Source organism: Platalea leucorodia (assembly GCF_965183815.1).
Source record: "Platalea leucorodia genome assembly, chromosome: 5".
In the NCBI taxonomy this organism is placed as follows: Eukaryota; Metazoa; Chordata; class Aves; order Pelecaniformes; family Threskiornithidae; genus Platalea; species Platalea leucorodia.
Genome location: NC_138827.1, coordinates 97,462,570 through 97,490,418, shown reverse-complemented (window position 1 = coordinate 97,490,418; position 27,849 = coordinate 97,462,570). Strand labels below are relative to the sequence as shown.

Genomic DNA, 27,849 nt, shown 5'->3' with positions numbered 1-27,849 from the left:
GCTTAGAAGAGTAAGTTTAGGTAATAAAAACTTGGAATATAAAAAGTATGAATTACTGTTCTATAACTTATTCATTTCTGAATAAGCTTTCTAAATATATTGCACAAATATTGACAAAAGTTTAAGCTTACAATGCAAAACTGTCTCTCAGCTGGTTGTAAAGAGTGACTAGCTTTTCAGAAACACATTTTCATCAGTTTGGGTGCCCAGAGGTTCAGATGGGAACCTGTTGAGATTTTTAAGGGTCTCTGAGCAGGTCAGCTCCCTCTGAAACATGTTAGATCATGACATGGTAATTGCATCTGGAAGTAGTGAGTTTTACAGTGAGTATATGAAATAACACACCTACCTTGGCCATGTCTTCATTATATTGCTGTCACTGCTTTGATGTTTACACATCCTGTAAAGCCCCTCTGCGGATTTAGCCCTAGATGCTTACTTTCACCTTTCTGAACACAACCAAGGCTCATCCCTGCCTCTGGGGCTAGAATTTCATGGGGAATTCCCACCTGTACCCAGTTATATTTGGGAACATGATGCTAACATAATGCAACATATGTTAAAAAGTTAATTATTTTGTTTTATTATCTTCCATCCTTTCTTTCTCCTTTCATCTTTCTTGCTTAATCTACCCGTGTATAATACTCTGCTGATAAAATGAAAGCAAAGTGGATTCTGCAAGTAGTCAGACCAAGGGCTCCCGACATTTTGCATCTTAAGCTCTTCAAATGGGTCATGTCCTTCCCATTCTTAATCATGCAACAAGCTCAGATGAGAAAAAAATATATGTCATACCTTTTTCTTCACTCATAGTGTACTGGTTTTTTAGAAATCAAAACCACCCTTTTCTGCTTTTGAAAGAGGACTTTGCTTTCTCCTTAGTCTTCCCATGGCAAAACAGGGTAAAAATACGCACAAATGGATCCTCTAGTATTTCCCCCTCACGTTTTCAACAGTTGCAGTGAGTTTGAGAGATGTATACAGCATTAAATTGTGTTGTTCTGAGAAAGATCACATACAACCAGGGATCTACATATTCACATTTATCTTCTATCATTTTATAGGCATTTTATCACTCTACCTGGGTATCAATTTTCTGTCATCGACAGACACTCACGTCTTGCAGTTTAATTTGAAAATGTAATTTCTTCAGACAATCCAAGAACTAAATGTTATCACAATTGGAAAGCAGTAGTACTTAATATTGAATTTTAAATCAGAGATGTAACTAGCAAGAAGCATTTGGGGTATATACAATTAATTATTTCACACATAATTATTCCTGATATTACTCTAACTGTGATAACTTAGAGCATTTAAAAAAGCAGACTGTAATATTGGTTTGTTGTTTTGCTGTTTTTTTTTTTTTTCACAGAAGTTCTTTCACTTGATATTCTCTTGCTAAATAATATGTAAAATACTGACACCTAATGTTAACTTTCAGTATTATTCATTTTACAAAACTTTTACTACAAGTAGGGAAAGACCTTGTGAAACTGGTGCTTATGCTGTAATTTTGTTTCAGTAAAATGCAATATAGCCTTCCCTCACTTTTGGAAATAATTTTCTGAATTTATATATATGCCTATAAAAGTAAAGAGCTTTCATGTTTATCTTCACAGCTTATAGGTAAAAAAGAGAGAGTAATTCAGAAAAGTTGAAATAAGTGAGTTTTAACACACTGAATTTAATAAAATCCATCAAATGGAACACAAATGCTTATTTATAAACTCAATATTTGTGCCTGTAGCCTGAAGTGTTACTAAAAGACAAAATACTATTAAACATTTATTAATAATCTGTTATCTTTAGAAACCTGCTCTGTATGGATTCATTAAGTACTTTACCTACCCTACTTGGTTCACTTTCCTCAGAAACACAAGGAACGGTTTTCACAGCTCATGAATTTAATGCAGATGCCAAATTGTGACCTCGAGATTCACCATTTATCTTCCTGTAACTTCCACGACAGATAGTCCAAACCTGATGTCTAGGTAGGTGCTATTTAGAAAGAGATTTTGAGGTTCTTACTCTTACTGGGTTTGTCGCACAACCAAGGTCCAGCTGATATCAGAATAAAGTATATTATACTATGACCTAGTGTCATATCTGGATTTATATTAAGCTTGCCTAACTTTACAGGGAAGACATAAGTGACTGTTAGCCAGAGCTGCACAGCAGCACAAGTGCTCCAAAGGCACTGGCAGTGAATTAAACCCCTTTTCAACACTGTGGACCGTCACAGTTTTATACTCAGTGTTTTTTTCATCAACAGTCACTTTATGGAAAATGGTCCTTTTCTAAGATCGTGTCACTTGATGGATGAAAGTAGCTGTGCTGCAGATGCAAGTATAAAAATAAAACCGCAGCCACTGAAATACAGATACCTGATCTGCAATACAATGATAAAGTCTCAGCTGAATTAGAACGATGACGTCAACATAATCAAAACCTCTTGAGTGAGCCAGAGCTTTCCAACTGATTAAGGCTCCTGTGAATTCTTTAGAACAATATTCTAGTTTAAGAAGCTGTTCTCACTCTTCACAGGTGCTAAAAATACCAACAAATGTTTTATTTACAGTTCTTTCAGCTTTCCCCTACACATTACAACCAATGAAATAGGTATTACTGCAGCAGGGATTTTAAAACCACCCATTTGGGGGGAATTTTAGAGCACAGGTAGACACTGTGATGTCCCTTGAGTTTCCCTGTGCAGCAGGAGATGCTCAAACAGTGTGATAATTTCAACCAGCAAAAATGTCGTTGAGCCAAAATGGAGTAGTCCTCACTTCTTCCCCCAAATCCTCTCTCACCCTTGAAGTGGAATAAAAGGGACAACCAAAAGTAATTTTCTAAGTAAGTGTTTCATACCAAAGATCAGACACATTGAGTATCATCAGCGAGAAAGTTTTAGTTGGTTCTTGAAAAAGGGTATGCGCTGAATAGCTACAGACTTAGGAGCTTAGTTGCCATTTATGCCAAGGTGTTATTTATGTCTTAAAACAACTCCAGGTAAAGTGCTGGTTAAATGTAAGCAGTTTTTCTCATTGTTTTTAGCTGTCTAGTGCAAATCTCTATAAAACTTTGGGCCACACTGTGAGTTAACAATGAGATATTTTGCTGCTGCTTAAACAGTTCAGAGTTCATTTTGCCTAATCCGAAATAAGCCTTGTTAGAACTGCAGCAAGTGCTCATACAGTCCTTCACACTGGCTTACACAAATTTAAAATTGTTCTCAGCTTTCTCAAGCATACCATCTCCAAGATGACTACCTAGAAAGATACAGAGTAAATGTTGTGTTTTAGCCAACTGTATCACACCAAAGAAGGTAACTGCAATGTAAATTCATTCTTCAATTAAATCATTAATTAAACTAGATTTTCAAAATATTGGGCCCTTTGAAATATCCAGTATGCAGCAGTTAACAGTTTTTAAACAACTAATTGTTCAACTTTTACTTTTCAAGTATACCATGTACTTTAAATAGAACTGATAAATTAAAAATGTAAATTGGACTGTACCTTTTAACAGTTGGTGATTTGTCTATTTTCCACTTTTTATTATGCATCATTTTTATAATAAAGAAGGGATTTTTTTTTTCATTCCTGTTCTAGTTGATAGTAATTCTTCCATGCTTCTCAAAGCTAATGTAATAAAACTACATAAAATGTTTAAGAAAAGCCCCATTAAAACATACAAAGCGTACTAATTCATGAAGTCAAAGTCAAAGCAGAGTGGAAATATGAGCTTTAATAAAACTATGTCTGTTGTAAATAACTATTCAAGCACAGTCATTTTTTTGCAAATTGCATGGGATATAGCTCAGTCTACTCAAAGGAAAGAATTGCTCAGCAGGATAAATGCATCTTAGTCAGAAATAGATTAAAAGATACAGCTGAGCCATCAATAAGAACCAGATAGCGCAGTATTGTTTGCTGTTTGTTTTGAAGATGTAATTGCAGATCCCAGGATTTCAAGAAATCTGTGCACATCATGGAAAGAATTGTAGAGAGGAACTGGGGCAACGCGAAGAGCATTTGGTTCTCGCATGTCACACTGCAAAACAGAAAGGGAACGCTTAGTAAATTCGGGTCACTTCATATTTATCATCTGTCAGGCTCTATTTTTAAATGTCATCCTTGTCTTCAAGGAAGAATGACTGCACTGACAAGGAGACATACATAAAAACTTTGGGACCCTCAAGAAACTAGGAGTGTTATTGTGAAGACCCCCAAGAAACTAGGAGTGTTATTGTGAAGAGCACAGCAAGAAGGGTGGTGTGTTGCCTAAAAACGGACACAAGGATCAGGATGGACAGGACTCTAGCAGTGCCACTGAGGGGCTCCAAACCAGTTATATAGCCCCATAATTCACCTTAGCGCCTGTAGCAACCCATAGTTGAAGAGGCACACAGGTGACAAAAAAGCCACCACAAAACAGAAACATGCCAGTATGACAGAGTGTCTTGTACTACAGGTACAAGTAATGTCGCAAGGCTTGCAGTATTTTTCTTCCCTCCCTCCATGAATTTGAACATTTTGCTGAATAGAATAATCTCTCATATTTGCAGCGTATTACTTCATTGTGAAGACAAGCCAACAGTGTAAGGCCCCATGCCCTCTTAAAAGCAGCAGTTCCTGGAATTCCCTGGCAGCACCAAAACAGCAGCATATTTAGCCTAGAAGAGTTGCCCTTTGGGGACACCAGTCACCAGCAGAAATAAAACTCATATATCATTTATATGGCATTACGCTATCAGCCTCACCTCCCAGCAGTTCTAAATCACCAAACGTATAGCCTTAAATTTAGCTTTTATTCCTTTAGAGCAGTGCTCACCAGTAATTGTGCCATTACATGGCACTGCTGTTCAGTGGCCTCTTAGTGCTAAACCACATCTCTAAGGGAATGATAGCTTTTTAATTTCTTCTCCTCAATGCCTCGCAAAGAGCAGGCGTTTGGCCTTTTGCAGATCAGGAAAGGGACTGGTGGAGGTTCAGAGCTCCTTGTCATTGTCGGACTGTAGGTGTGCGAGTTGTGCCGTTGAGGATGGTGAGCATCCCTTGAGCTCTGCTGACTGCCAGCACCCCAGACCTCCGCTTTGCAGTCTCTGGCCTCACGCCTGGACCCACAGCAGGGGACTCAGAGAAGCACAGGAGAGGCCTGTGCGGGCAGTACGTTGCACTGGACAGCTCTGACATATTTGTGTTTTTCCAGTGATTTGGGTTTTTTTCTTTTTTTTTTTTCCTCCTATCTTTCCTGTTCAGACAAACAACTTCAGATCCGTAATACCTCCCCCATCATAACACACCCATAAAGCAGCTCTAACCTCAGGAGTGACTCCTGGGTGCTACTCACAGAACTACTGGAAGTAAGTCAATAGGAGAAAGGACAATATACAGACTAACAAATAATTTATAAAATAACTCTACTTATTTGATTATTTGCACAACTAAAGATTGAAGATGCTATGTAAGCAATTTTCATCATTCCCAATCTTTTTTGGCCTTATCCAAGACTATATTTGAATAAAAGCAAAATTATTTCTTTGGTATGGTATAAGTTCACAAAACAGTGCATAAGAAGATGAATTTTGATTTACTCACAGCTACTCCTCTCTTCTCCAGCTCTTTAAACACAGATTTGATTGGAAGGGAAAAAGACAGTGTGAGCTGGCATCCTCTTTCCTCAATCTGAGATGGCGTGATTATTTTTACAAAGGGCTTCTCTGGATTTGCTTTATCTTCATTGTAGTAATGCTTTATCAGGTATTCCAAGTAACCAGTGAGTAGAATAGATTTCCTTCTCAATGCTTTCATTGTAGTTTGACCAAAAACCTATAAAGATTTTAAATCATTAGAATGATAATGCACTGCTCTAGAAAATAAAGAGGAAGTAAAGACGACTAAGGCTATTTCTGAGCTTTTTAATAACTTAAATCATTTTGGTAATACAGCGACAAAACTCTGTCATTCTTACTTTGCTAGGTAGCAGATTTGTCTATACATATTATCACTGGAATCAAGTGGTAATATCAGATAGACATTACAGATAATATCTTCAGGTAATGAAAGACTTTTCTGTCTACTGTTAAAGTTTTACACACATCCGTATCCACATAAATGAATCTGCACACAAAACCAGTTTGCTAAGACAGCATTCTTTTGCATATCTGAAGAGGATCCATAAATTCTCTATAAATTCAACAGGACGGCATGAAACTCAAAAATCACATGCAAGTTTTTCCTTGTATGTACCTCAAGTAAGAAAAGCCAAAGGTCAAGACTGAAATATCATGACTGATCTACAAACTCTTGTCTTTGAAAACACAAAATTTGTGCTAACGTATTGGCTTTAACATTTTAAGTCCTGTACAGGCTCTGTCTCTGCTAGTCCTCAAGAAGAAACTATATTTGCTTGATTCTGGTTCAATAGCTCTATGCTCTTACACAGCTACAAGGACTGGTGAGCTGCAGAAACTCAAATCATGAGATGTGCAAAAGCGATCACTTAAAAATGGCTGTACTGTGCCACACAAACAAGAACAAACAATGTGGCAGAAGAGTTTGGGAGCAGAAGGTGCGACAGCTTCTGCTTGTGCTCTGGAAAGGCTCAGTTACAGGGAACAATAGAAAATGTGACCCTGGAAACAATTCACCCCTGCCTTTCCCAAAACCCCCCTTTTCTTCTTCCCATGCAAGTAGCTTCAGTGAAAGATGACAAGATATAGATACGCAAGTACCCGACAGTCAGATTCTGGCACATAAACGCCACATAGCTGCTCATGGACAATTACGCCTCCACTGACTGCAGCTGTAAAATCAGAGGGAAGGTGGAGATCCTGTATGAAAATCCATGATCTTCACTCTCAGGAAATCACTGCTCCACACTGAAGGAGTAATACTTTTAAGATTTCTTATATCATAACCTGAAACAGTGTGTAAAGAGGTAACTGAGAAATCCTGTTCAAAATACAAGATCTGGTTTCCAGCAGCATCTGGAAATCACCCTTTTGTAGACTATCCCAAGTATTACTCCATGATGCTATCACAACCGCTAGATTCTGCACAAAACCAAAAGCCCCTGCATGTGTTTTCTGTGAAACACAATATGGCTGCTGTTAAGAAAGACTTTTCATGGAGACAGTGCAGTCATGGAAATGAATGTGACAGGGACCAGAGCCATCAGCAGTCAGTACTTGCACAGGTCAACAAAAATCTAGAGGTGCTTCCCTCACCACACAGGCAAGCAGAGCACACACATACAGCAGATTACTGGAGGTAAAATGGAGACCTGCCTCCTGTTCCTCTGGGCTTTGCAGCAGTATGAGGGATGGATCTCCTTAGGCTGCATGCAAAAATCTGTTTTCTCAGGCTTTGTGCAAGGAATATTTGGTCTCTTGGGTGAAATTTTTTGAAAAAGATCTTTTAAATGCGGTTGTAGAGCGCTCCCCTTTTTTCCATAAAAGCGAGCAGCTACTGCCATAACAGTCACTTTAAGCATTATAGAGGAATAACATCCATTAACACTTGCAGTTTTCATTGTTTCCATTGGAAACACTGCCTTCTGCTTAATGTGTCCCAGTGAAGGTGGCATGCAATTTCACTAGCCATCTCTTGCCAGACATGAAAACTATTTTGTTTCCCACTGTATTAGAGCAATTAGCACTGGGAAATCCTGGCTGTGCCAAAAGGTAATGCAGGCACGGAAAGGGGAGGCGATGGAAACTGCTCAGCCCTCATTGTTTGAGGCTCCCTGCAGTGGCCTAAATGACATCAACCCACACAAACTGGAGCACTGACAATCTGGGTCATAGCAGAATAGCTTTCAGCTTATCTCGAAGGTCACATAAAGTTTAAAAAAATATATTGGATGTTTAAGGACTAACAAAATAAATTGTCAGGCAGAACAAGAAGCATTGCTGTGCCCTTTGCAGTCCTTCAGCATTGCATGTAAGCTGGAGAGAGCACAATCGGCAATTTTCTGACTTTGTTTGCTTAAGATACTGTTTTTTCAGTAAATAAAGAAGAGGGACATACGGTGTATGGACATTGCTCTTTGTTCCAGCATCAGCTTTGCCATGACACTAGCATTAATGGAATGCTAGCAGAAATAAATTTCTCCCATTTATGCTGATTGCAAAACCTTGCTAACCAAGGCAGGCTTGAAAAGTAGCTTAGGAAAAATTTTAATATAGTAACATATGTAGCACATAGTAGGGAAATCTATGTAAAACCATCCTTTTCAGCCACAAAGACCTAGAGTCCTGCATTTCAGGGGTGAATCATCCATAAGAGAAATGCTGCTACCTCTCGATATGAAACACAGCATGATACAAGGTGTTTGGAGGACAGCTGTCTGCCTTCAGACAGGGCTGAATTGTGCTCCCCAAGGTGGACCAGAGGGCTTTCAGCACATGGATCACCCCTTCCTAGCCAGGAAGGGATTAGCTCTGTATGGCAGGACTGCCCTTTCCACAGCCGCGATCTCAGTGATTTCATATACAGATGGGTTAGAGATGGGGCTCTGCTCCTTTGGCCACCAAAAAACTAATGAAGAGATGAAACCAAACCCATGCTGGACCTATACCACACTCATGAAGTCCTCTTTTAGGAAGCATTAGCAGACAGCTTCTGTCTTTTCTGTTTGTAATAAAAGGGACTACAGCGGAGGATAGGTTCCTTGAGCCACTGGTTCAATTTAGACTCCAGGACACCAAGTGGCCACATCCATTTTCTTTCATAAAGGAGCTAAGTCTGTTTTGCCCACGGAAATATATGTAGAAGCAACTCTGGATGCAACTTTTTAGAGTTACAAGATTCCTTCCTACGAAGATGTCTAACGGCATCCTTCGCATGAGTTGCACTGAGGCAAGCTCTGAATATCTCTATGGGAAAAGCTGCAGTTTGTACTGAGCCTCTAAAAGCCGGGACAAGCACAGTGCTAGCAGTCAAGCTTGGAGGTGCAAACCTCAAGTATACTGGGTCCAACAGCAAAGTTTGTGAGAACATTGAGGGGATGAGTAGATTTATTAAAGGCCTTGGTGTCTCAGGGTTGTGGCATTATTTTGTTTGCTTTTCAACCCCCCCCCCCCCTTCAATTTTTACTTATTCTGCAATTTTTTTTAAGGGAGACAGCAATAATACACGTAACATTCATTTAACATTTTTATACTCTTAAATTCAGGCTCAAAGCAAAGCAATTACTTACCTCTAAACTAGCTTGCAGAGCACAGACCAGTAAAATTGGAGGATTCGATAACCGAAATCCATTAATTCCTTCACTTAGTTGTAATTCTGGAAAATGAATAACTTATATTAGTGTTTTTGATTTCTTCCTTTTAATGGATTGGATCTTATCTTGAAGTCCGTCCTCACACAATAAAATATTTCAGTAATGTGGCCTGTAGGAATCAGTCATTAAAAGGAAATAGTAATCTATTCACAGCTAATACTTTTAACTTCGAGAGAAGCCCAATTTTATCCAGCGGAAGACTTCATTAGCAGCTTCATGGGAACCAGAGAACTGCAATTAATTTGTTTAAATGGTGTGTGTTAAAACCACCTTTACACTTGAATCTCTTTTAGCACCGGCACAAAACAGAGAAATTCCAAGTCAGCAGAGGCATGCTCGTGCGGAGCCATGGTGCTGCCACGAGCAGGGAATCATGTTCCTTAACTTTATTAAACTGACGAGACACGTGGGAGACTGCATATGCAGCTAAGTGTAGCTTCAGGCCACGTAGAGAAGTTGCATAGACTTTAGGCTGTGAAATTTCACAAAATCTATTTAATAAATCTATAAAGCCTCACTGTAAGTTCTGTGTCACCATTTATATTTCATGCTCCAGCACCAGAGCAAGAGGATGCTGCGGAGGAAATGCTTTTCATGCACAGCAGACTGGCTGATTTTATAATGATCGTTGCCCAACTTCTCCCCTATAAACTGCCCATGGAAATGAATAAACAACGATTTGTCGTCTTCTAACGGTATTTCAAGGCAATTTGTGTCTCCTGCTGGCTTTCCGTAGTGCCACTCTCTTTCATTTGGTCAGAAAACAAAGAGCAGACTGAGGCTATTAGAGAGGTGTTCTCTAGCCAAAGTCACATCAATAGGCGCTGCCACAGAAAATTAAAAATATATTAAAAAGAAAACAACCAATCAAACTAAAAAGCTCCTTTCTCGTCCTGATCCCTCAGGATATTCTCTCTGCCATACTTTAAAACGGAGCTGAACAGTCTAGCTGTCAGATTTGGAAAGAAGTGCTCATTTCATATCGGGGCAATAAAATACTTAGCTATTTCAGAGCAGGTTTGGTTTTGTCTTATAACCCATCCTTCGCTAGTGCAAGGAATTTGGAGATGCTGAAACATTAGTGATATTTCATGACTTATGTCAGGTTGCCTTACCTTTATTTATATAATTTCTCATTAATTCCAGTGGAACTAATCCTAAAGTAAGATATTACCCAAGTGAAAGATAGCAGATCCTCACTCCCCAGAGACTTATGTGTTTAATTCACTGAGATACTTTGAAAGTTTCATCCATATTCTATATCTGCGTTTTGAAGGTATTTCAGCAAAATGCCTAGAAGCAGACAGTCAGACCCGTATGCCCAGAGACCAAATTTATTCCCACATTTATTTTGTTAACTCCATTGCATTACATATTTGGGATGAGTTTAGCTTAATACCTTTAACGTAAGTGAGAAAATGTAAAGTTCTATCCTTTCTACTCAAACTACTATAAAAGTGAAGCTGGTTACATCTAAATACATCAAATCAGGTAAAATTGAAAGTGTAAAAGTACATACTGTTTTCCATGAGGAATCGTGTTTTGAAGTCATGACCCCACCAGCCAATTAGCCTAAGATTTTGTAAAGAAAGTAAATTAATAGCAATCTTGGTATAATATCTTTTCATTTAGTTTTGAGAGTTAAGAAATATATAAGTAAGATTAAGAAATATATACATTTCTAGTAATACATTGTATTTCTAACAGTGACATAAAAATGCAATAACTTCCATAAAAAGCTAGCACTAAAAACTTAATATTACTATTTGGAAATTTCTCCTTAACTATTAATGATAAAATGTACCACATCTTTCAATTAACTATTGATTTCTAACAATATCCATTTTGTCTGAATTCATTTCACAAAACGACAAATAGAACAGAAATATTTCCACTGTTTTGTTCCAAGACATTAAATTCAACCCCCCCGCTTAAACTTAGTTTAATGAATATTGAAAGCTAAAAGGTGTTGTAAAATCTGGCTTAGTTTCACCAAGAAAAGGAATTAGTGATGAACAACAGACAGCCAACAGAACCTCAGAAGAAGGATTGTGCAGGCATTGCCTTTTCCTTACTGTGAGACAGCAACGTGAATTCTGAGTACACTTTTCTTCTCCTGAACTGAACTTATTATTCAAAAAATTTTCTTTAAAATAAAAACCAAACCAGTTTAATCAAAAAATAATTTTTTAAGATCATCGCTAGAAAAAAAATAATTAAAGATCAATTACTTTGAAAATCATTTATCCAAGTTTGTACATTAAGGTGACACTACATTATTACCTCATATTGCTGAAAAATATGCTCAAGGGCATAGCTATAAACAGTTTTCCACAGCAGCTGGATGCACTGGATCACCTAGTGCCCAAGGCCCTGCAGATAAAGTCAACATTGCAAAATCTAGGAGTCTCTCCCCACCTCCCTTGGATTCTCTGCTTCTTAACTCAGTACATGGTAATATTGGTGACTAATAATGTCAGTACTACTTGAAATTGCCCATGTATCAGTGCTATTACAATATTAGGAAGTCACCACCATAGATTCCTTCCTGACCTTCTAAATTCTCCAGGACTGGACATATCAGACACCATTTGTGCCAAGGCTTTGCTCAGTTTTCTCTATGCCAGGTAGCTGAGTTGTTGGGAGTGAAGCCTGGCAAGTGTTAAAATTTGTAATAGTAAAAAATCAATAAGTAAAACTCATGGTAGGTCAGCCTTCCTGGAAGTACAGAAGGAAAAAGAAAGTTACTGATCCTCCCTAAAGCAGGAGCACTTCTTTGCAGTATGCTTAAAAGAGCTTAGCTCTGCCAAATTAAGACCACGTTTGAGTTAAAAACTTGTTATATGAATACTGCATAGTGTAAAATAAAGTACTTCGTATTTCTGTATAACAACATAGGTTTTATGTTTACTTCTATGAAAGGCTCTGAGCTGCATCCATAGTGCATACAGAAAGAGCATGCTTTTTTCTTTATTGCTGTGTGATGTTTTTATTATTCTAAGACCCATGAAAATCAATAGTGCAATATACATTCATTTCAAATGAGATATTACGTTGGCAAAATGAATATACCCCAAATAAAGTATAATGCAGCTTCCGCCCAAGTGACTCAGTTACTGATGCTTTGAATCATAAAAGATATTCCAACTATTTAATATGAACTGTGTAATATATAGAGAACATTTTACTATAAACTCTGAATATGGTATGTTACTATAACATACTACTAATGTCAATGGCACACACATTCCATGAATTCCAAAAGTTTTAAACAGAAAAGAATCCATGGGAAATATAACATTTGGACTATTACTCTGTAGCAAGGAGAAAACAGTACTATGTTCTATTTGGACCATATCCTAAAGTCAAAGACCAAATAACATCAACCAGAATATTACCCAGAAGAGCCTGATGAAAAGCACCCTGGTTGCATTTTGAATGCTCAAAACTTGCTAACTCTGAAGCTGGCTTAAAACCAGGTCTCTGCTGCAGCACCGCATTTGCAACTTGGAAACTGAAATTTCAGAACTTTTCCAAAATGACAGAATGAAGGATTTTTTTAAAGACAGTTTTAGCTGTCTCGCCCTTTCCTACCATAACTTTGACAATTTGCTTTTTCTTTTTTTTTTTTTTTTTTTCTTTTTGGTTGTTCTAGAACTTCGGAGGTGTCACTACAGGATGTGCACTTTGAGGCAGCTCTGGTCCTAAACTCTCATTGATCTAATGGTCCATATGGATGTCACATTATTTGACATTTAAGTTGACAGGCTTCAAAGTGTGGAAATTAACAAAATCTTTACAAATTAGCAATTTGCTGTTTACAATTTTCTGTGAAAATTTTGAAATGAAGGTTGCCACTGCTATGCCAAATTTCAACCTGTTATGATGGGAAATAGCTAAGGTGTTAAACCCCAAACATAAGGCTTTATAAATGCTCGCTAAAAATAATAGGCAATAAAACTGCACATTAAGATACCGCAGTAAAATTTCTTATTAAAGAGTTGTTACTCTGCATGCAAAATGAGTATTTTGAAATGCAGTCACCATTTTGACTATTCCTGCTTCAGAAACAAAGGCACCAAGATCTAAATTGACTTTGAATTCCAAACAATAATCTTTGCAAAATGCATAATGTGGAAGGCTCTGAAAAGCCTGATATGATGTGCTTGTGTTTAAAGAAAAAACTTAAACTTGTTAGTATCAGGACTCTAGAGTTAACATCCTTTTCATTGCAGATAAACCTCATTTTGTGAAGTGTGTTAAAAATCAGTGTGTCTGGGGAGAAAAGGGTCTGATTTTGCAAACTTTCCACTATAAACCTTTGAGAATAATGTTTTACCGGTCACTGCCCTTTACATGTAAATGTATCCAAACTGAGCATTTGTCTTGTTTTAACACAGCACTAATCGAAATGGTTATCCCAGAGATGGCTGGCTTTCTGTGTGTGCCCGGGTGGCATCCTGCTGCCGGTCCCAGGTACCTGCACAGCCTCCCAAGGCTGCTCAGCAGAGGTGCTCCAGCAGCACCTCTACGGCTAACATCTCTCCATCCAGCAGCAATAGCATACATGAAGCCCATTGCAATCATGCCAAAAAGGAGATTAAAGTCATGCCGAATCAGCTGTGGGTTCTTCTGTGAGGTGTGCATTTTCTTACGAACCCACTTCTATAAGAAAATAACTTTTAAAATAGATAACGCATTGTTCTATCTTATGCCTCAAATAAAACCTGTGTCCTCATGGTTTGATAACACTGACACTTTCCCAGGGAATTCTGCAGCTTTCCAGTCTATGCACAGAACTGGTTTTTAAATGTGCCACATAAAATTTAAAGCAAACTGGTACTAGATCAATTTCATGAAAGAAGTAGGCATATAATGAAATATTTCTGAAAGGTTTTCATATTCCTTATTTTTACCCCAAAATGTTCTCTTATTTTACAAATCAATGAACAAAGATTTTCTGGTTTGGAAAATGACTCCAGAAAGAAACCATAACCTCTCATTTAGTCATACTCTCTTTAAGCGCATTTACACCAGGGAACAATCCCTTCAATAAGTATTTTTATTTAGCTCATTTTCCTCCTTCATATCTGCCTGTGTTAGACTGAAGTGCTGGTTTCTCATGACTTGAGTCATCTCGTTTGTAGTTGCATTAATGATGCAAGGGTGCAGGATATAATGATCATGATGTATGTGCCGTGTAAACATCAAAGAAGATCCAGCTAAAGAATACAGAAAAAATACAAAAAAATTCCTTTGACCTTTGCTTCGAAGTTAGTGATGATCATGCTACTCATTTATAATTTACAGCCTGAAGCAACATGGGTCTCATTTCGCTTCTTGGCAAGAAAAAAAAAAAAAAAAAAGAAACTCTTGAATAGTGATACAAAAAACAGGGAAATACTATTAATATGTGGCCCAAATTTTACAATCCAGGACAATGCGCTGGAAGTATCCTGTCATTATTTTGTGTGAGAAATCATTTTACATCTGTGAGAAAGCACGTTGAAAAGCTACAACAGGAATGCAGTGTGAAATTAGTGATACTTTATATTGCACTTGTCAGCTTCACTGCACATGGAACAGTTTGTCTTCTCTCCCCTATCAGGTCACAATGCTATCTAGAAACTTCATATTCATTACTTAGATTATATCTATATTAGGAGCATACACCAGCAAAACATGCTATGTTTATGAAACCATGGATTAAGTTAAATCATAGCCAGGCAGTTTTGAGGTGGACTGTGTCCGCAAAGCGGATGATACAGCTGCTGGGTGGCAGCTAAGCTCTTCATTCACACATCGTTTTGTTTTTGCAAAAACTCCTGGGTGTTGGCAAAGATTTGTTTGAGTTTTCATACTACTGTTCTAGCTACAAGTAAGAAACAGGTTGGAGGATTTAATGAGACGTCTCCCTGCTCCCAAAGTTTATTACACAGAACTGAGGCAGATATTATGCTATGTCTGCAAAGGCAACCTCATGCAGGAAAAGGAATGAAAGGGCCAACAATAATCAAGTTCAGTTTCTTGCCATCCCATATGTCCATGACACAACGGGCTGGTTGAAGAGCACATCCACAGCACATCCATTCCCTGTTCTTCCATCTCACAACACCTTTAAGACCTATAACAGGCAACCAAGAGGCACAGTACAGGGTGACACAGGCATGGAGAACAGAGGTTAACTGTGTCTCCAATATCACTCCATTAGCAGGAAATGAGTTAAATAAACAACCCATGATGTCTTAGGAATTAGACTTCAAATGAATACAGAAAACCTGGAGTCTGGAGCCAGCCTGAAGCTAGGAACAAACTACATCCGACCTCAGTCATGGTGATTTGACCATGTTTGATCATCACCCTGTTGCCTAGGAGAACATGGTAGTACCACATCACTAATGCCACATCCAGAGTCCAGCTCTGCCCAGATTTCATGTTTCAAAAGGCAGTTTAAAAAAAAACCAAAAAAACCCCAAACAAATGGTACAGTCAGCTCTCAAAGACCAAAAAGCATTCCTTAACATGCCTTACATCAATCTATGAATCTCCAGCTCAACTGAAAGTTTAGTGCCAGACCTCGAAGTACATTCCTCCAGTGTCCTGGGCTCCACGTAGCACAATACAGATTGAAAAAGTAGCCAGGACTCAGGACCTGAGCAGGGTCGTCTGCTAATGCTGCTGCACTCAGGAAAAAGTCAATCCCAGAAGCCAAACTCATGTGAACAGTTGTATCACCCCCTCAAAGCCACCTTACTCTCACACAGACTTACAAACAGCTCTCCACAAACTCTGAACACAGACATGATCCCCAGGCTCAACAGCTGGGGCACAGTCTTTGCATTCTACTCTGCATTAATTTTACTGCAGTTTTCTAATTGCAATTTTTTTTACATATGTTTTAATTTCATTTTTATTGCATTAATTTTACTGCAAGCACATGAGCATGATTGTGCTTCTTTGGATTTCATGCCAATGTTCAGAATAAACAGCAAGAATGACCCACACACACACAAGAAAACAGAAAAAGCTGTTCATTGCTTTACATAGCATATTTTTGGCTCACTGACTACAGTTTGAGAAGGAGTTTCAATTTTCTTTGCTATCACAGACTTGTCTTATCATGGATGAGTCATTTAGTCTTTTCATGCCTCAAGCCCTCATCTCTAGAAATGCTGTTCAGTACTGCCCTAGCTCTCTGGTGAGTGGGGAGAATATATTTGTTAAAATGTTTTCTCATCCTTAGTAATGAGGGCCATGTAAGAATGGAGAAAAAGATTTCCTTGGAGTATCTTATACGGGATTTTTTGAAATACAGATAGAGAAAGGGGATTTGGAGGTAATGGCTGATGCAATTGTTTTCTTTTTCCCCTCCTCTCAGCCTTTCCCCAAATTATCCTGTCAGGCTCGAAAGGTGTTTCTAGTGTCATGTTTCTGTTGACTTCAGAATTTAATATTTTTCTTGATCCATTTCACCTAACTGGCTCTTACATCAAGGGAGGGGAAAAAAAAAAAAAAAAAACACAAAGCAATATTTCTATTGCTTAATTTCAGCTGTGCTGAAACAAAACTGAAGCCCAAGTGGATGGGCAATGTTATTTCACTGCAAGTCCGTCCTCTCCGTACTGGGCACCACAGCAAGATCCTGTGCTGGCCCAGGGCTCCCCTGCTGACAGCTTGCTGGAAGGGAGAAAAATAATTCAAACAATATTTGGTGTGGTGATGAGGGGTCTGTTTAATCAAAACAAAGAATAATTGAAAAGTGACTCCCAGTTTCATCACTGAAATGCAGAACTCAAAGATTTTAACCCTCCTGTGTAGGTGAAATTCTTCATATACTGTGAAGCTGTACTTCATAGTGTGTATATATATGTATATATATGGGCTAGGATTTGCATGGGGGATTAAGGGAGTTAACAGCTAGCCCCTGTTAGACTCTAGCAATATTTGGAAACCTAACTCTCACTGTCTCCTTCAGAAAACCTTGCCAAGATTGCCAGAAGCTATATTTAAAGACTTTTTTCCCCCCTCCCTTATATCTATTTAGATATCCTTTATCCCAAATGGTAAGATTGGATTTCTTTCATTATTCTCTTCTGTGCAATGTCTGTTGTTAATTTTAAGCAGGATCTGTTGTTAGAATTTGAAAAGCTTTTGAAGACCAGGTAATTATTAGCCTCAAACTTCTGTAGTTTTGGACTTGCACATACTCTGATGCTTTCCTTACCCTTTTCAACTCATTACAAATGTTTCCTAATTATTAAGCATATCTGACTTGTGAGCAATGCCATACATTATTAATGGACCAGTCTCTTAGAACTCAGTGGAAAAAATCAAAACTCCTTATGAAAAGTTGCTACTGTGAATGTGGTAACTTTTCATATTTAATATCAATGAGGCTTTACTTTGTCAAAAGACCAAAGTAGTATGATTGTATTAGAGGCTAATAGCATGACATTTTTCTTCTGTTAAGTAGCTTGCATTTTCAGTACCATCTAAAGGGAGACAATTTTTCTCCTCTATTTTGAGGCTTGTCTTGGTTAAAAAATAGCTAAATTCACTTTCTGCCTAGCAGCACATTTTAACAGCAAAGACCAAAATCCTTAAAAAACAGTTTCATAATCTAAACAATGACACTTACTTAACTATGCAATTGTGATGGGTGAAATTAAGAAATCTCTGGATTTGAGTAATCATCCTTTTTCCAAAAATAGCTGGGCAGCTCTCAGCTCCCTGAGCTTTGCTGTTCTCCGAGGTGGGGAATTTAATGCAACTGTTGCCACAGTTAGAGAGACTTTGGGTGAAAACCTAGGCTGTTTGGTCAGTCAAGTGCAAGGTGATTTACAGCTGATAGGTATTTGAAGACAGAGGGTACACACGCTCTTCTTGAATTGATTTTTTCCTTGTTAGTCTTTTAGATTCAACACAAGTGGGAATACACCAATTTCAACATGTCCCTCCATATTACCCCTCCAGGTCAAAACAAAAGGAGATTGAGTTCACTTTTGTAGCAGGAAACAAGTTGCTGTGATCAGGGCATGAGAAAGAGAAATGGCTGCAATGCTGCGAATCCAATCAGGGCCCTTTGGAGTGGCACAGAGCTCTCCGTCAAACCTCTAAGGCGCTTGCGATGAGGGATGATAATTTCATTCGCCATGATCAGGCAAAAGAAAGGTATGATCAAGCAGTAGACAAAATTGAAGCCTAAATTAAATCCCGGGAAAAGATCTCACAAAAAACAACCCCTCTAAGGCTAATGAAGTTGAATTAAAAACTGTTAAATCAGCTTACGAACAACTATTATCACAAAGTGCTCATATATCACTTCCACTAGCCAAATATCAGATATATGAAAAGGGGAAATACAGCCAACAGTATGTTAGCACATTTAGTAAAGGGAAATCAAATATTCTGCCTAACACCAGAAATTAAAAATCAAGCAGGGAGCCAATTTACTCATAGAGATATTAATAAAGTTCTCAGCAATTTTTATAAAGTATTGAATAGTTCCCCATTATACTATGGTGATAAAAAAAGCATATTACATTCTTTAAGAATTCAGTAATTTTGTCTAGGCTGTTTCAAATAGATTAAATTAAACAAGAAGCAAAAGCAACAATCCCTCCTAGAGGTACTTTTAAATGTGAATTCTGACTTAAAGGAGACTTGCATGGTTTTGATTACTATGATGCATTTACTGAACTATACAGTCTCCTCAATCCCTTGAATGAACCTTTGAGGGGATGATATCTAGATAGATTTCTAAATAATACATGTATCTGATTGAACTATAATATAAAAATTTTAAGATCTGGGAAGTTGTGCTTCCTCAAGTCTTTGTAGTTTTTGAATACAGTAATCACAATATTAATGCAAGACCTTTATAATACTAGAATCCTTATTAGCTAAAATGTAAGAGTTATCACCTCTGCTCTTTGCCTGAAACAAGAAGCAATCCACATTAGATGAGATTTTTTTTTTTTTTTTAATGTCAGTGCCTGGAACTAATTTAATTCAAAGTTTTAAGTGTCAGCAGAGTTGCCACAGAATCCAGCATTTACTAACACTAAGTGATACTCAAGGAGAAAAGAACTCAAATGGAGTTTATTGAACTGGAGTCTAAGACATGAATCATTAAGGAAGAAGTTATTTTAAAGAGTCCTTCCTCAAAATTTGAAATTTCATCTATCACTAAAGAACATGAGAGAAATGCGACCTAGGGACCTTTCTTTACAGGACTGTAGTTGTCCTAATTTTCAATAGAACATAAACTACCAGTATTTTGGGCTCTAAAATATGTTTGACATGAGGTCAAATGTTTGACACGAGGTCCAAGACTGGTTTCAGGAGCCCCCAAGCTCTTCTCACTGCAGGAGCAAGTGAGAAGCCATCAGATAAGGACGCTTATACGGGCTTATTCTTGTGTCACAAACTAACTGTATCTGCAATACTGACCACCAACACATACTGACCAAATCTCTCTGCACTTGCTTACTATGGGTTGCTAGAAAGTCAAGTCAGAAAACTGTCATTGAAAACATAGGGATGCTGAAAAACTACATTAAGTTAGGAAATTATTAGATTTTTGCTCAATAAATTGTACACAGCTAAAGAAATTAATAAATAATTCTTCACTTTGAGAAGCTGATTTTCATGCCATGGGACAGAAAGAACCTACAAGTTTTCCCAAACAGTTGCACTGGTGTGATTTGGTCCCTGATTTGATGTGATGTTGACTGAGAAACTAGGAAAAGGAAGAGGAAAAGAGAGGGATACAGCGTCCCTCCCAGCATCTCACTGGAAACTGCTCTTCAGACACTTCAGTGAGCACTATATTGCAGTGGCTGCCCTATAGTTTCCATACAGTAGAAGGCAGCAAGAGTCAAATGCCAGCAAGCACTGCCAATGACTTCAATGACAAATGAGGGTTAGGGTGACTGTGATAGCAAGAATTTACCATCGGCAACAAATAGCTGTGAAAATAAATATTTCACAGATGGAAAGTGAGAGGAAGGATGGCTTAAAGCAAGTGGACAAGAAGAAATAATATATGTCATGAAGGTCTCTAAGAAGCTAAAAGATGTGCGGAAACGGGCAAGAAGTAAAGGACAGCAGGCTGTGGACTTGCTTTGCTGGACTTACCAAGAAAGGAGCTGGCATGGGGGCAAAAGAAATCATAGAGTCATAGAATGCTCTGGGATGGAAGGGGTCTTCAAAGGTCACCTAGTCCAACCCCCCTGCAATGGGCAGGGCCATCTTCAACCAGATCGGGTTGCTCAGAGCCCCGTCCAGCCTGTCCTTGAATGTTTCCAAGGATGGGGCATCTACCACCTCTCTGGGCAACCCATTCCAGAGTTTCACCACCCTCATCATGAAAAATTTTTTCCTTGTGTTTAGTCTAAATCTACCCTTCTTTAGTTTAAAACCATTACCCCTTGTCCTGTCACAGCAGGCCTTGCTAAAAAGACTATCCCCATCTTTCTTGTAGGCCCCCTTTAAGTATTGGAAGGCTGCAATAAGGTCTCTCTGCAGCCTTCTCTTCTCCAGGCTGAACAACCCCAGCTCTTTCAGCCTTTCCTCATAGGAGAATGATCTACCTTGCCCACAACAAAGAAGAAGATAAAATAGATTTGACTAAGGGAGCCCAAGGAAAAAGAAAAATATGAAGATGTATGCCCTGGTGACACCATCTTCTCCTAGCTGAGCGCTGGAGAGATGAAGTTTCAGCCAGGAGAAAGAGGAGGTCCCTTCGGCTGGGGCTGCACAGCTAGAAGGCGCGTCCCCTGGGTGGTGGATAGGGGATCCTTCTCTGGAGGGTGCACCGGATAAAATTGAAAAAGGTGCCGCAAACCAACGCAGCCTAAGGGAAGGCCACCCTGACAGAAAAACCACTGGCCCTCCAAGTCATGGGGGTTGGGCAGGAGGCCAACTACCTCCTCCCGGGAAAAAAAAAAAAAAAAAAAAAGTTGCAGAAACGACGAGCATTAACTCGGATGGAGCATCAACATGGCGGAGATGGAGAAAATCAGTAATGAAGAGAGGAGGAGGAGATGGAACTGGATCGGTCATGTCTTGAGGAAAAAAACAACAGAAGACTGCGCTGTGGCCCTTGGGACTCCAGAGCACGCAGCCGCAGACCGATCGAAATGGAAGAACGATGTTCGCGCCTTGTGTGCCTCCTGGCACCAAGAGAATTCGGATCAGATTCAGAAAGAGGAGGTATGAGGACCAGAAACCCCATGAACAAGCAGAAACAAATAAGCACAAGTGGTAAACCAAGCAAAAAAGAAAACCCACACACAATCTCTCCTATGTGCACACACAGAATACCAACTTTGAAGAAATAAAGAGGTTGAATTACTTCCTTAACCTGGGCAATGACCTTCCAATTACCTTTACAAATGCTTATGGTTTGAATCAGGTGCCGGCTGTGATATGAATCACAATATGAGCTGTATGTGTGATCCCAGAGCTGTGGCTAAAGCCAGAGAGGTATTCAGCCAGGACAGGGACACGAGTAGGTCTGGGAGACACGCAGTGCAGGAGACCCCATCCAGACCAGTAACTGACAATTACAGGAATATACTCCAGGGGACATAAATGAAAAAAAAAAAAAAAAGGTTACTGTATTAATGGCACAAAAGTATGATGGCTATCGCTGGTACTTTCAGCTTAGAGCAATTTTGAGGCATACCATGATCTCGAAGTACATTCAGTAAGGAAAAATTAGAAACAATGCCCCGCTGTGGGCTAATAAACTAATACAAAAGCATGAGCAAATCTCATTTTTAAAGGACTTGTGTAGACTACAGCTTTAATTGAGAATCTTAGGAGGAAAGCTTCATAGAAAGTACCAAAAGTGGGAATCTGAAGTACAAAAAATGAAAAATGATCAAGTATTGAAAGTGAGTCAACATCTAGTAGGAAATCCCAAATGCAAAATTGCATTAGTTCCAGCACATTTCTGCACAGAGGTAAGCGAGCTCTTAATGGAAATGGCAGAAGATTTACTTGATGTTTTTTGTTGAAAATAAACTTTTTCCTCCCTAACAGAGAAAGATTCTGTTAGGTGGATACAGATACATACAGATTAAAGAAAAAATAAGAGGGGAGACGATGTCTTTGTTTGTGACTAATTAAAAAAAGCAGGCAAAGAAGGTTTTCTTTCCATTTTGTTAAAAGTGTGTGACACTAGCTCGTGTTGCATCTCTGGAAGTTCATTCAGCCTTCTGTTATTGGCAAAAATCAAGATACAGCAAAGTGCTTTCAAAACTACCGGTCTCAAAGTGGAGAACTGAGGCACAAAGAGCAGGCAGCTAACAACACACGTCCTTTGAAGAGGGGGCGGGGGGAAATCACAGCAACCATACAGACGCTGAGGAGAGCCCCAGGATCTCTTCCTTGCTAGTTAACGGGGATGCAAGAATTGCCCCCAGGCTACATTCACCTTTCCATAAGGCTAAGCCTGTTGGGTTCCTTTCATGTGTTGAAGCAGTTGTGTCTTTACACCATCTGATGAGAAAAGCTAGAGGCAGCAGATGGGAAACCACAAGGAACACAGACACCTCCCTCTTATTTCCAAGGCTGGGAGAGGGAAAGGACCATGGCAGAGTAAACTTAGTGGTGTATGTCCCATCAGCGTGGTCCAGAAGGAGAGATGCATGAGAAATTTGAATCTGCTCAGATCTAACATGTAAACTCACTGGTTTAGTGAGTGATTACTGAAGAATTAATACCATTAAAGATCTATTGCAAGAATTTGACCAGCCTCAGCCTTAAAACAAAAATGATTAAAAAAAAAAAAAATGCTGTGACAAGCATCATGCTTTAAATGACATTTCTTCATTTTGTTGGTAGAGTTTTGCACAAAAGAAAGAGCAAGGTGTCAGGCAAAGATTTAAATATACATAAAATCCTCAAATCTGCCCCCAAGATATCTGCAGATGTCTACAGCCAGAGACACCTATGCTATAAATACTATTTTGGAGAAGATATGAGTCACAGAAGCCAAGTGCTTTTGTTTACTTGTTTATCTCCACTTATCCCAGCTTTTTGATGCTTTGATAACAGGCATGAAACACAGGAATCAGTCCAGCACCATGCTTTTTAAAAACCCTACTTTATATATTTGAGAAATTTGACAGGAATCATGTCTCTGATTTTCCACATGCTCCATTTTAAGGTTTGAGTTTTCAAAACTAAGTGTCTAGGTAGCACAGGAATACACACAGGGAATGAAAACAGCACATTACTTTCACACTCACTCCAACTATCCTATAGGTGATGCAGACTTGATATACAGCACATTTACTCCTACGTAGTCCCATGAGTTTACAAGAAGGCATACAGCTCCTCTCTCAAACACCTTAAAATCTAACCAGGGCAAAGATAGCAAAACATAGGGGAAGACCTTCAGGAAGGAAAGAACGAGAAGATTATTTATAATGAGAAAAGAAGCAAGATTGCTTAAAGATACAGCTTAATTACAAGGGAGGTTTTGAAGGAAGATAGAGAGAAAATGTTTGACAGAGAACAAGGAGACAATCATGGGAGCCACATAAAGGGATGTACAGAGCTGAAGAAATGAGAAAGGGAATAGATGATGTGAGTGCACATTAACCTCTCTCTTTTTTTCTCCCAGGGAGAAAAGAAAGTTAAAAAATGCTCTTGGATATTTGCCATTCAGTTGGTGAATCCGAGAACACACCCCTGCAGGCCCATCATGGGTCTAGATTGGCCTAATAAATCACTTGTCCCAAGACAATGCAATTAAGCCTAATTAGCCAATGTCTTTATTCCTAAACAGTCTCTTCCCAAGGGAGGTTTTAACTTTTGGTTTCTAAATTAGCTCAAGGAGCTAAATTGTTCTCATCTCCTTGGCAAAGAAACAGTTCATTTCTACCTCAGTACGGGATACTTTATGCACTCGGGGCACACGTGTTGTGCTCCACAAAGAGTTTATCCATACATTAGTCCACAACTGGAGTCCACTAGGAGCAGTGACAAATCTTTTTGCAAACAGCAGCGTGTACACTTCCATCTGTGACCACTGACTTTCCACCTTGCTGCATTCAGTGCAGCTCCCTGGAAGTCTCTACATTGCTTCTCCAGATCCCCTCCTTGGCCGGGCCAGGATGCTCTGTTCTGCTAAAACTTTCAGCAGTGCTGAGATACCCCGAGCTGACAGACTCCAAGAGTCAGTGACAGTTGGACCATCTTAGTCTATTATTCCTAGAAGCATTTTAAACGAGAGCAGCTTTAGTACTTTCCAATACAGTAGACATAAAACAACCTTCCCAGTCTTTTTATGACTGTCCTTTGCTCCCAACTCACATTGCTCCAAAGCTACATTATTTTCAGCAGTTTCAGAGAAGCATCAGCTATTTAGTTTGGGGATTATGTGGCTCTAATTAAAAAAAAAGGAATAATGTGGTATCTCCTCATAGGTCAAGAAAATAACTAAAGAAAAACTCATCTGGAGCTACCAGCCCCGGAAGGGGTTGAGCAACCTGTTGCAAAACTGGATAGAGAGGGTCTGCACTGGAGCAGGGTGGGGACCCAGAGCACCTGGGAAAAATGGGAAGGGGGAGATGTATGGAGCTGGAAGAGCATATTTTTGTTTATCTCATGCCAGGGTAAAAGTTCACATATCAAAAAGCCATGCAGCGCTCAATAACAAAGCAGCAAGAAGCCATTTGTGCTCTGGCATTTTCATTGGAATCAAGATGCCAAAAAGGAAAGTGATCTAAGAGAAAGGGTTGATATCTCACCTCTGTCTATGAAGAACTTGTCTGAAGATAGCTCATGTTTCTCAAAGCTAGTATGAAATAGTTACCTTTTTGGTTTTTTGTTCTTTGATACTTTTTTTTATCCTGTAGTAAAAGCTGACATGCTCTTTGGACAGCAGCTGCTTCCTGCACATACAGCATTTCTTCACATCACACAAACCTTTTATTTTTAAACTCTACCTGCTGCTAGTCTGTGCTAAAGTTAAGTCTTGATATATCCTTTCATTTTAAACACTAGGTTGTGTACAATTTTCATTTAATTCTCTGCTAAGGCTTATTATTATTCTCCTGGCTGCTTTACATACATTTATTTCTCTTTCATCTTTTTAAATTGTGCCTTACTTTTTCTTACAGGGATTTGACTAGGACTTTTTTTTCTTCTCCTATCTCAGGACCCTGCGAGTTTGTCCCCTCCTGTCCCTTATGCCAGCTGACAGCAGAGCTGAACTCACTGCACATTTACAGCTGCAGATACTCTGCTGTGAACACCTGACTTCTCCTGCACTTTCTTTCCCGGGTGCTCACAAATATTCACATATCATTATAGCTAACTTGCTTGGTAGATTTTAGTTATCCTTCTTTTCATAAATGGAGAAATCGAGAAACAGGGGAAGAAAAAAGAAAAAAAGAAAAAACCCCAAACTTTTCTGGAGTCTAAAAAGCTAGGTAAGCAAAATTTCAGTATTAGTAGGTCACCTTAGTGCTCTCTGTGTCTTGGAAACCTCCCCTCCGCAACCTAACTGCATTTATGTGGAAACTTAGTGGCACAGGTTCAGCCTGCACTGACCAAACAGTTTCATACCTCTGCTCTGTCCAGGTCTTTTTTTATTTGAAACCTTCCTGTAGAGAAATCACTCTAGCACAATTAGCCAAGAATATATTGCATTGTGATATATAGAGCAGGTATTAAAAAAGCTATTTGAGTATTAAAAGAGACTTCAAAGGAGGTGAGATCATGAGAGAATAAGGATATATCGGACCCATATATGTCAGATTGATTCAGTTTTACTGCTCTAGGAAGAAAGATAGAGGACTAGTAAAGGACTACCCAACATACTTGGGTCCAGGTGTTAATTAGGATGGTTACAACATGTAACTTTTAGACCCATGGCCCTTGCAGTGAATTAGAGAACTCTCTCTAGTTAAGCCAAGGAGGGCGGGACGATGTTTGCAGTGACACAAAACAAGGGGACATACGAGTCTGTATTGTCTGTAGCCTCCATCTTCCAACTGTCAGACCTAAGGATCAAACTTTGCTCTGGGGCATAAATCCTTTTCCAAGTTGGTGAATTACCAACTTTTAAAACTCTTGTGGGAAGCTTGCACATCCATAAAGAAGAGAAATGGGATTAGTGTTGCCTTTTGTCTGCTGGGATGTGACATGATATTACTGAATAATACCAGTTTTGGGTTGCATAGGTTTGTAGTTAGGCTGCCACAACCTCGGTCTGCAGACTGAAAGCAGAAAGCAGTTTCAGCATGGTCCTAGCTGCTGGTGGTAAGGTTATTAAATAAATTAACAACTCTTTCTCAAGTTGCACTTTAAAAGAAAGCAGCAGCAAATAAGTGTTTTGTTGTCCAGGGAGCAAGCTCTGGATGGAGCAGCGCCTGTGGGGAGCAGCTGAAGGGCAACCCAATTTCTGAAACGGTGCATAGCTACAATGTGGGCACCTATTTGCTTACACTGTTCTTATTAGCAAGATTCTGGGCATAGACAAAAGCATACTCGTGGAATTAAGGGAAATTAAAACAAAATACTTAAATGCCTTTGGCGATGGGCAGTAGCTGGGCTTCAGGGTTTAAAATCAAAATTTTGGATTGAGCTGTTTAATTTTCAGTAAGTATCTATCTAAGTCCTTTTTGCCCCAGCCTCAGTCAGTAACAGGCAAAGGCGCTTGGCAAATGTTCTGGGTCTGCCTCTCTGAATTATGGTCAGAACATACTTTTTTATATTAAAATACAATACATTATTTCGATATAAAAATAACTACCCAGTCAATAGCTTGCAGAAAATAGGAAGGATGAGACAAATTAAAGAAATCTATATAGGTGGGTAAAATGACTTGAATAATATTGGCCATGAGTTAAAAACAATATTTCAGACAGTTTAAATGACAAAAGGATATCAGCTGGATTGGAATTTAATTATCCTCTTATGTGTGGGCTGAGATGCAAAGAAACAGTGTGTTTGATGTTTCTGTTTTTGAATGAAGTTGTCTGGCCACTGGGTGTCATCCTTGATTCAGATGACAGCCAAAGACTTTTTAGATACAACATAAAACCTGCAACTTCCAGAACAGTTAAATTCCACTCTATTTGATTGTACAACATACAGCAAATTGCTCTGCATTTAAATCAGCTATAAAATTGAATACTTTGACATAGACAAATTCTCCTTTGTCTCACTGCCTTATTTGAGACCTGAAATGGCTGGTTGATGCGGAAAAGAAAGAAAAGTAATGCAACCGGGGCATATTAACTACAAATAATTTGATGAGCGATTATCAAATCTTAGGAAATATGAAATAACTATGATTAAATAACGCAAAGGGTCTAGGCAGGAAGTTTGGAATTATACCCTTAATTGGGCCCCAGGCTGAAAAAACTATTTCATATAGGCAATTGTATTTAAAACATTCAGTATCCAGATTCAGTACACAAGTTAATGACTATGTATGAAGAAGCTGGTTCAGGAAAAACTAATTTAAGCTCTTACCTACAATACCAAGCTAGTACTCTCACAGAAGTTTCAAAATTTCATCAAGGAGGAAAA

The 27,849-nt window shown here is 38.8% G+C and overlaps 1 protein-coding gene across 1 annotated transcript in view; it reads right to left on the bottom strand.

Annotated features, from left to right (window-relative positions):
* Positions 1-3,903: 3,903 nt before the first annotated feature.
* Positions 3,904-27,849, bottom strand: part of KYNU (kynureninase) — a gene marked incomplete at its 3' end in the record, with an annotated part of 60,319 nt that continues 36,373 nt past the window's right edge. Inside the window, exons 11-14 of the mRNA XM_082314581.1 lie at positions 10,811-10,863; positions 9,208-9,293; positions 5,604-5,834; positions 3,904-4,056 (exon numbers count right to left, since the gene is read on the bottom strand). Coding sequence (XP_082170707.1) covers positions 3,904-4,056; positions 5,604-5,834; positions 9,208-9,293; positions 10,811-10,863 — 523 coding nt within the window. The remainder of the gene's footprint in view (positions 4,057-5,603; positions 5,835-9,207; positions 9,294-10,810; positions 10,864-27,849) is intronic.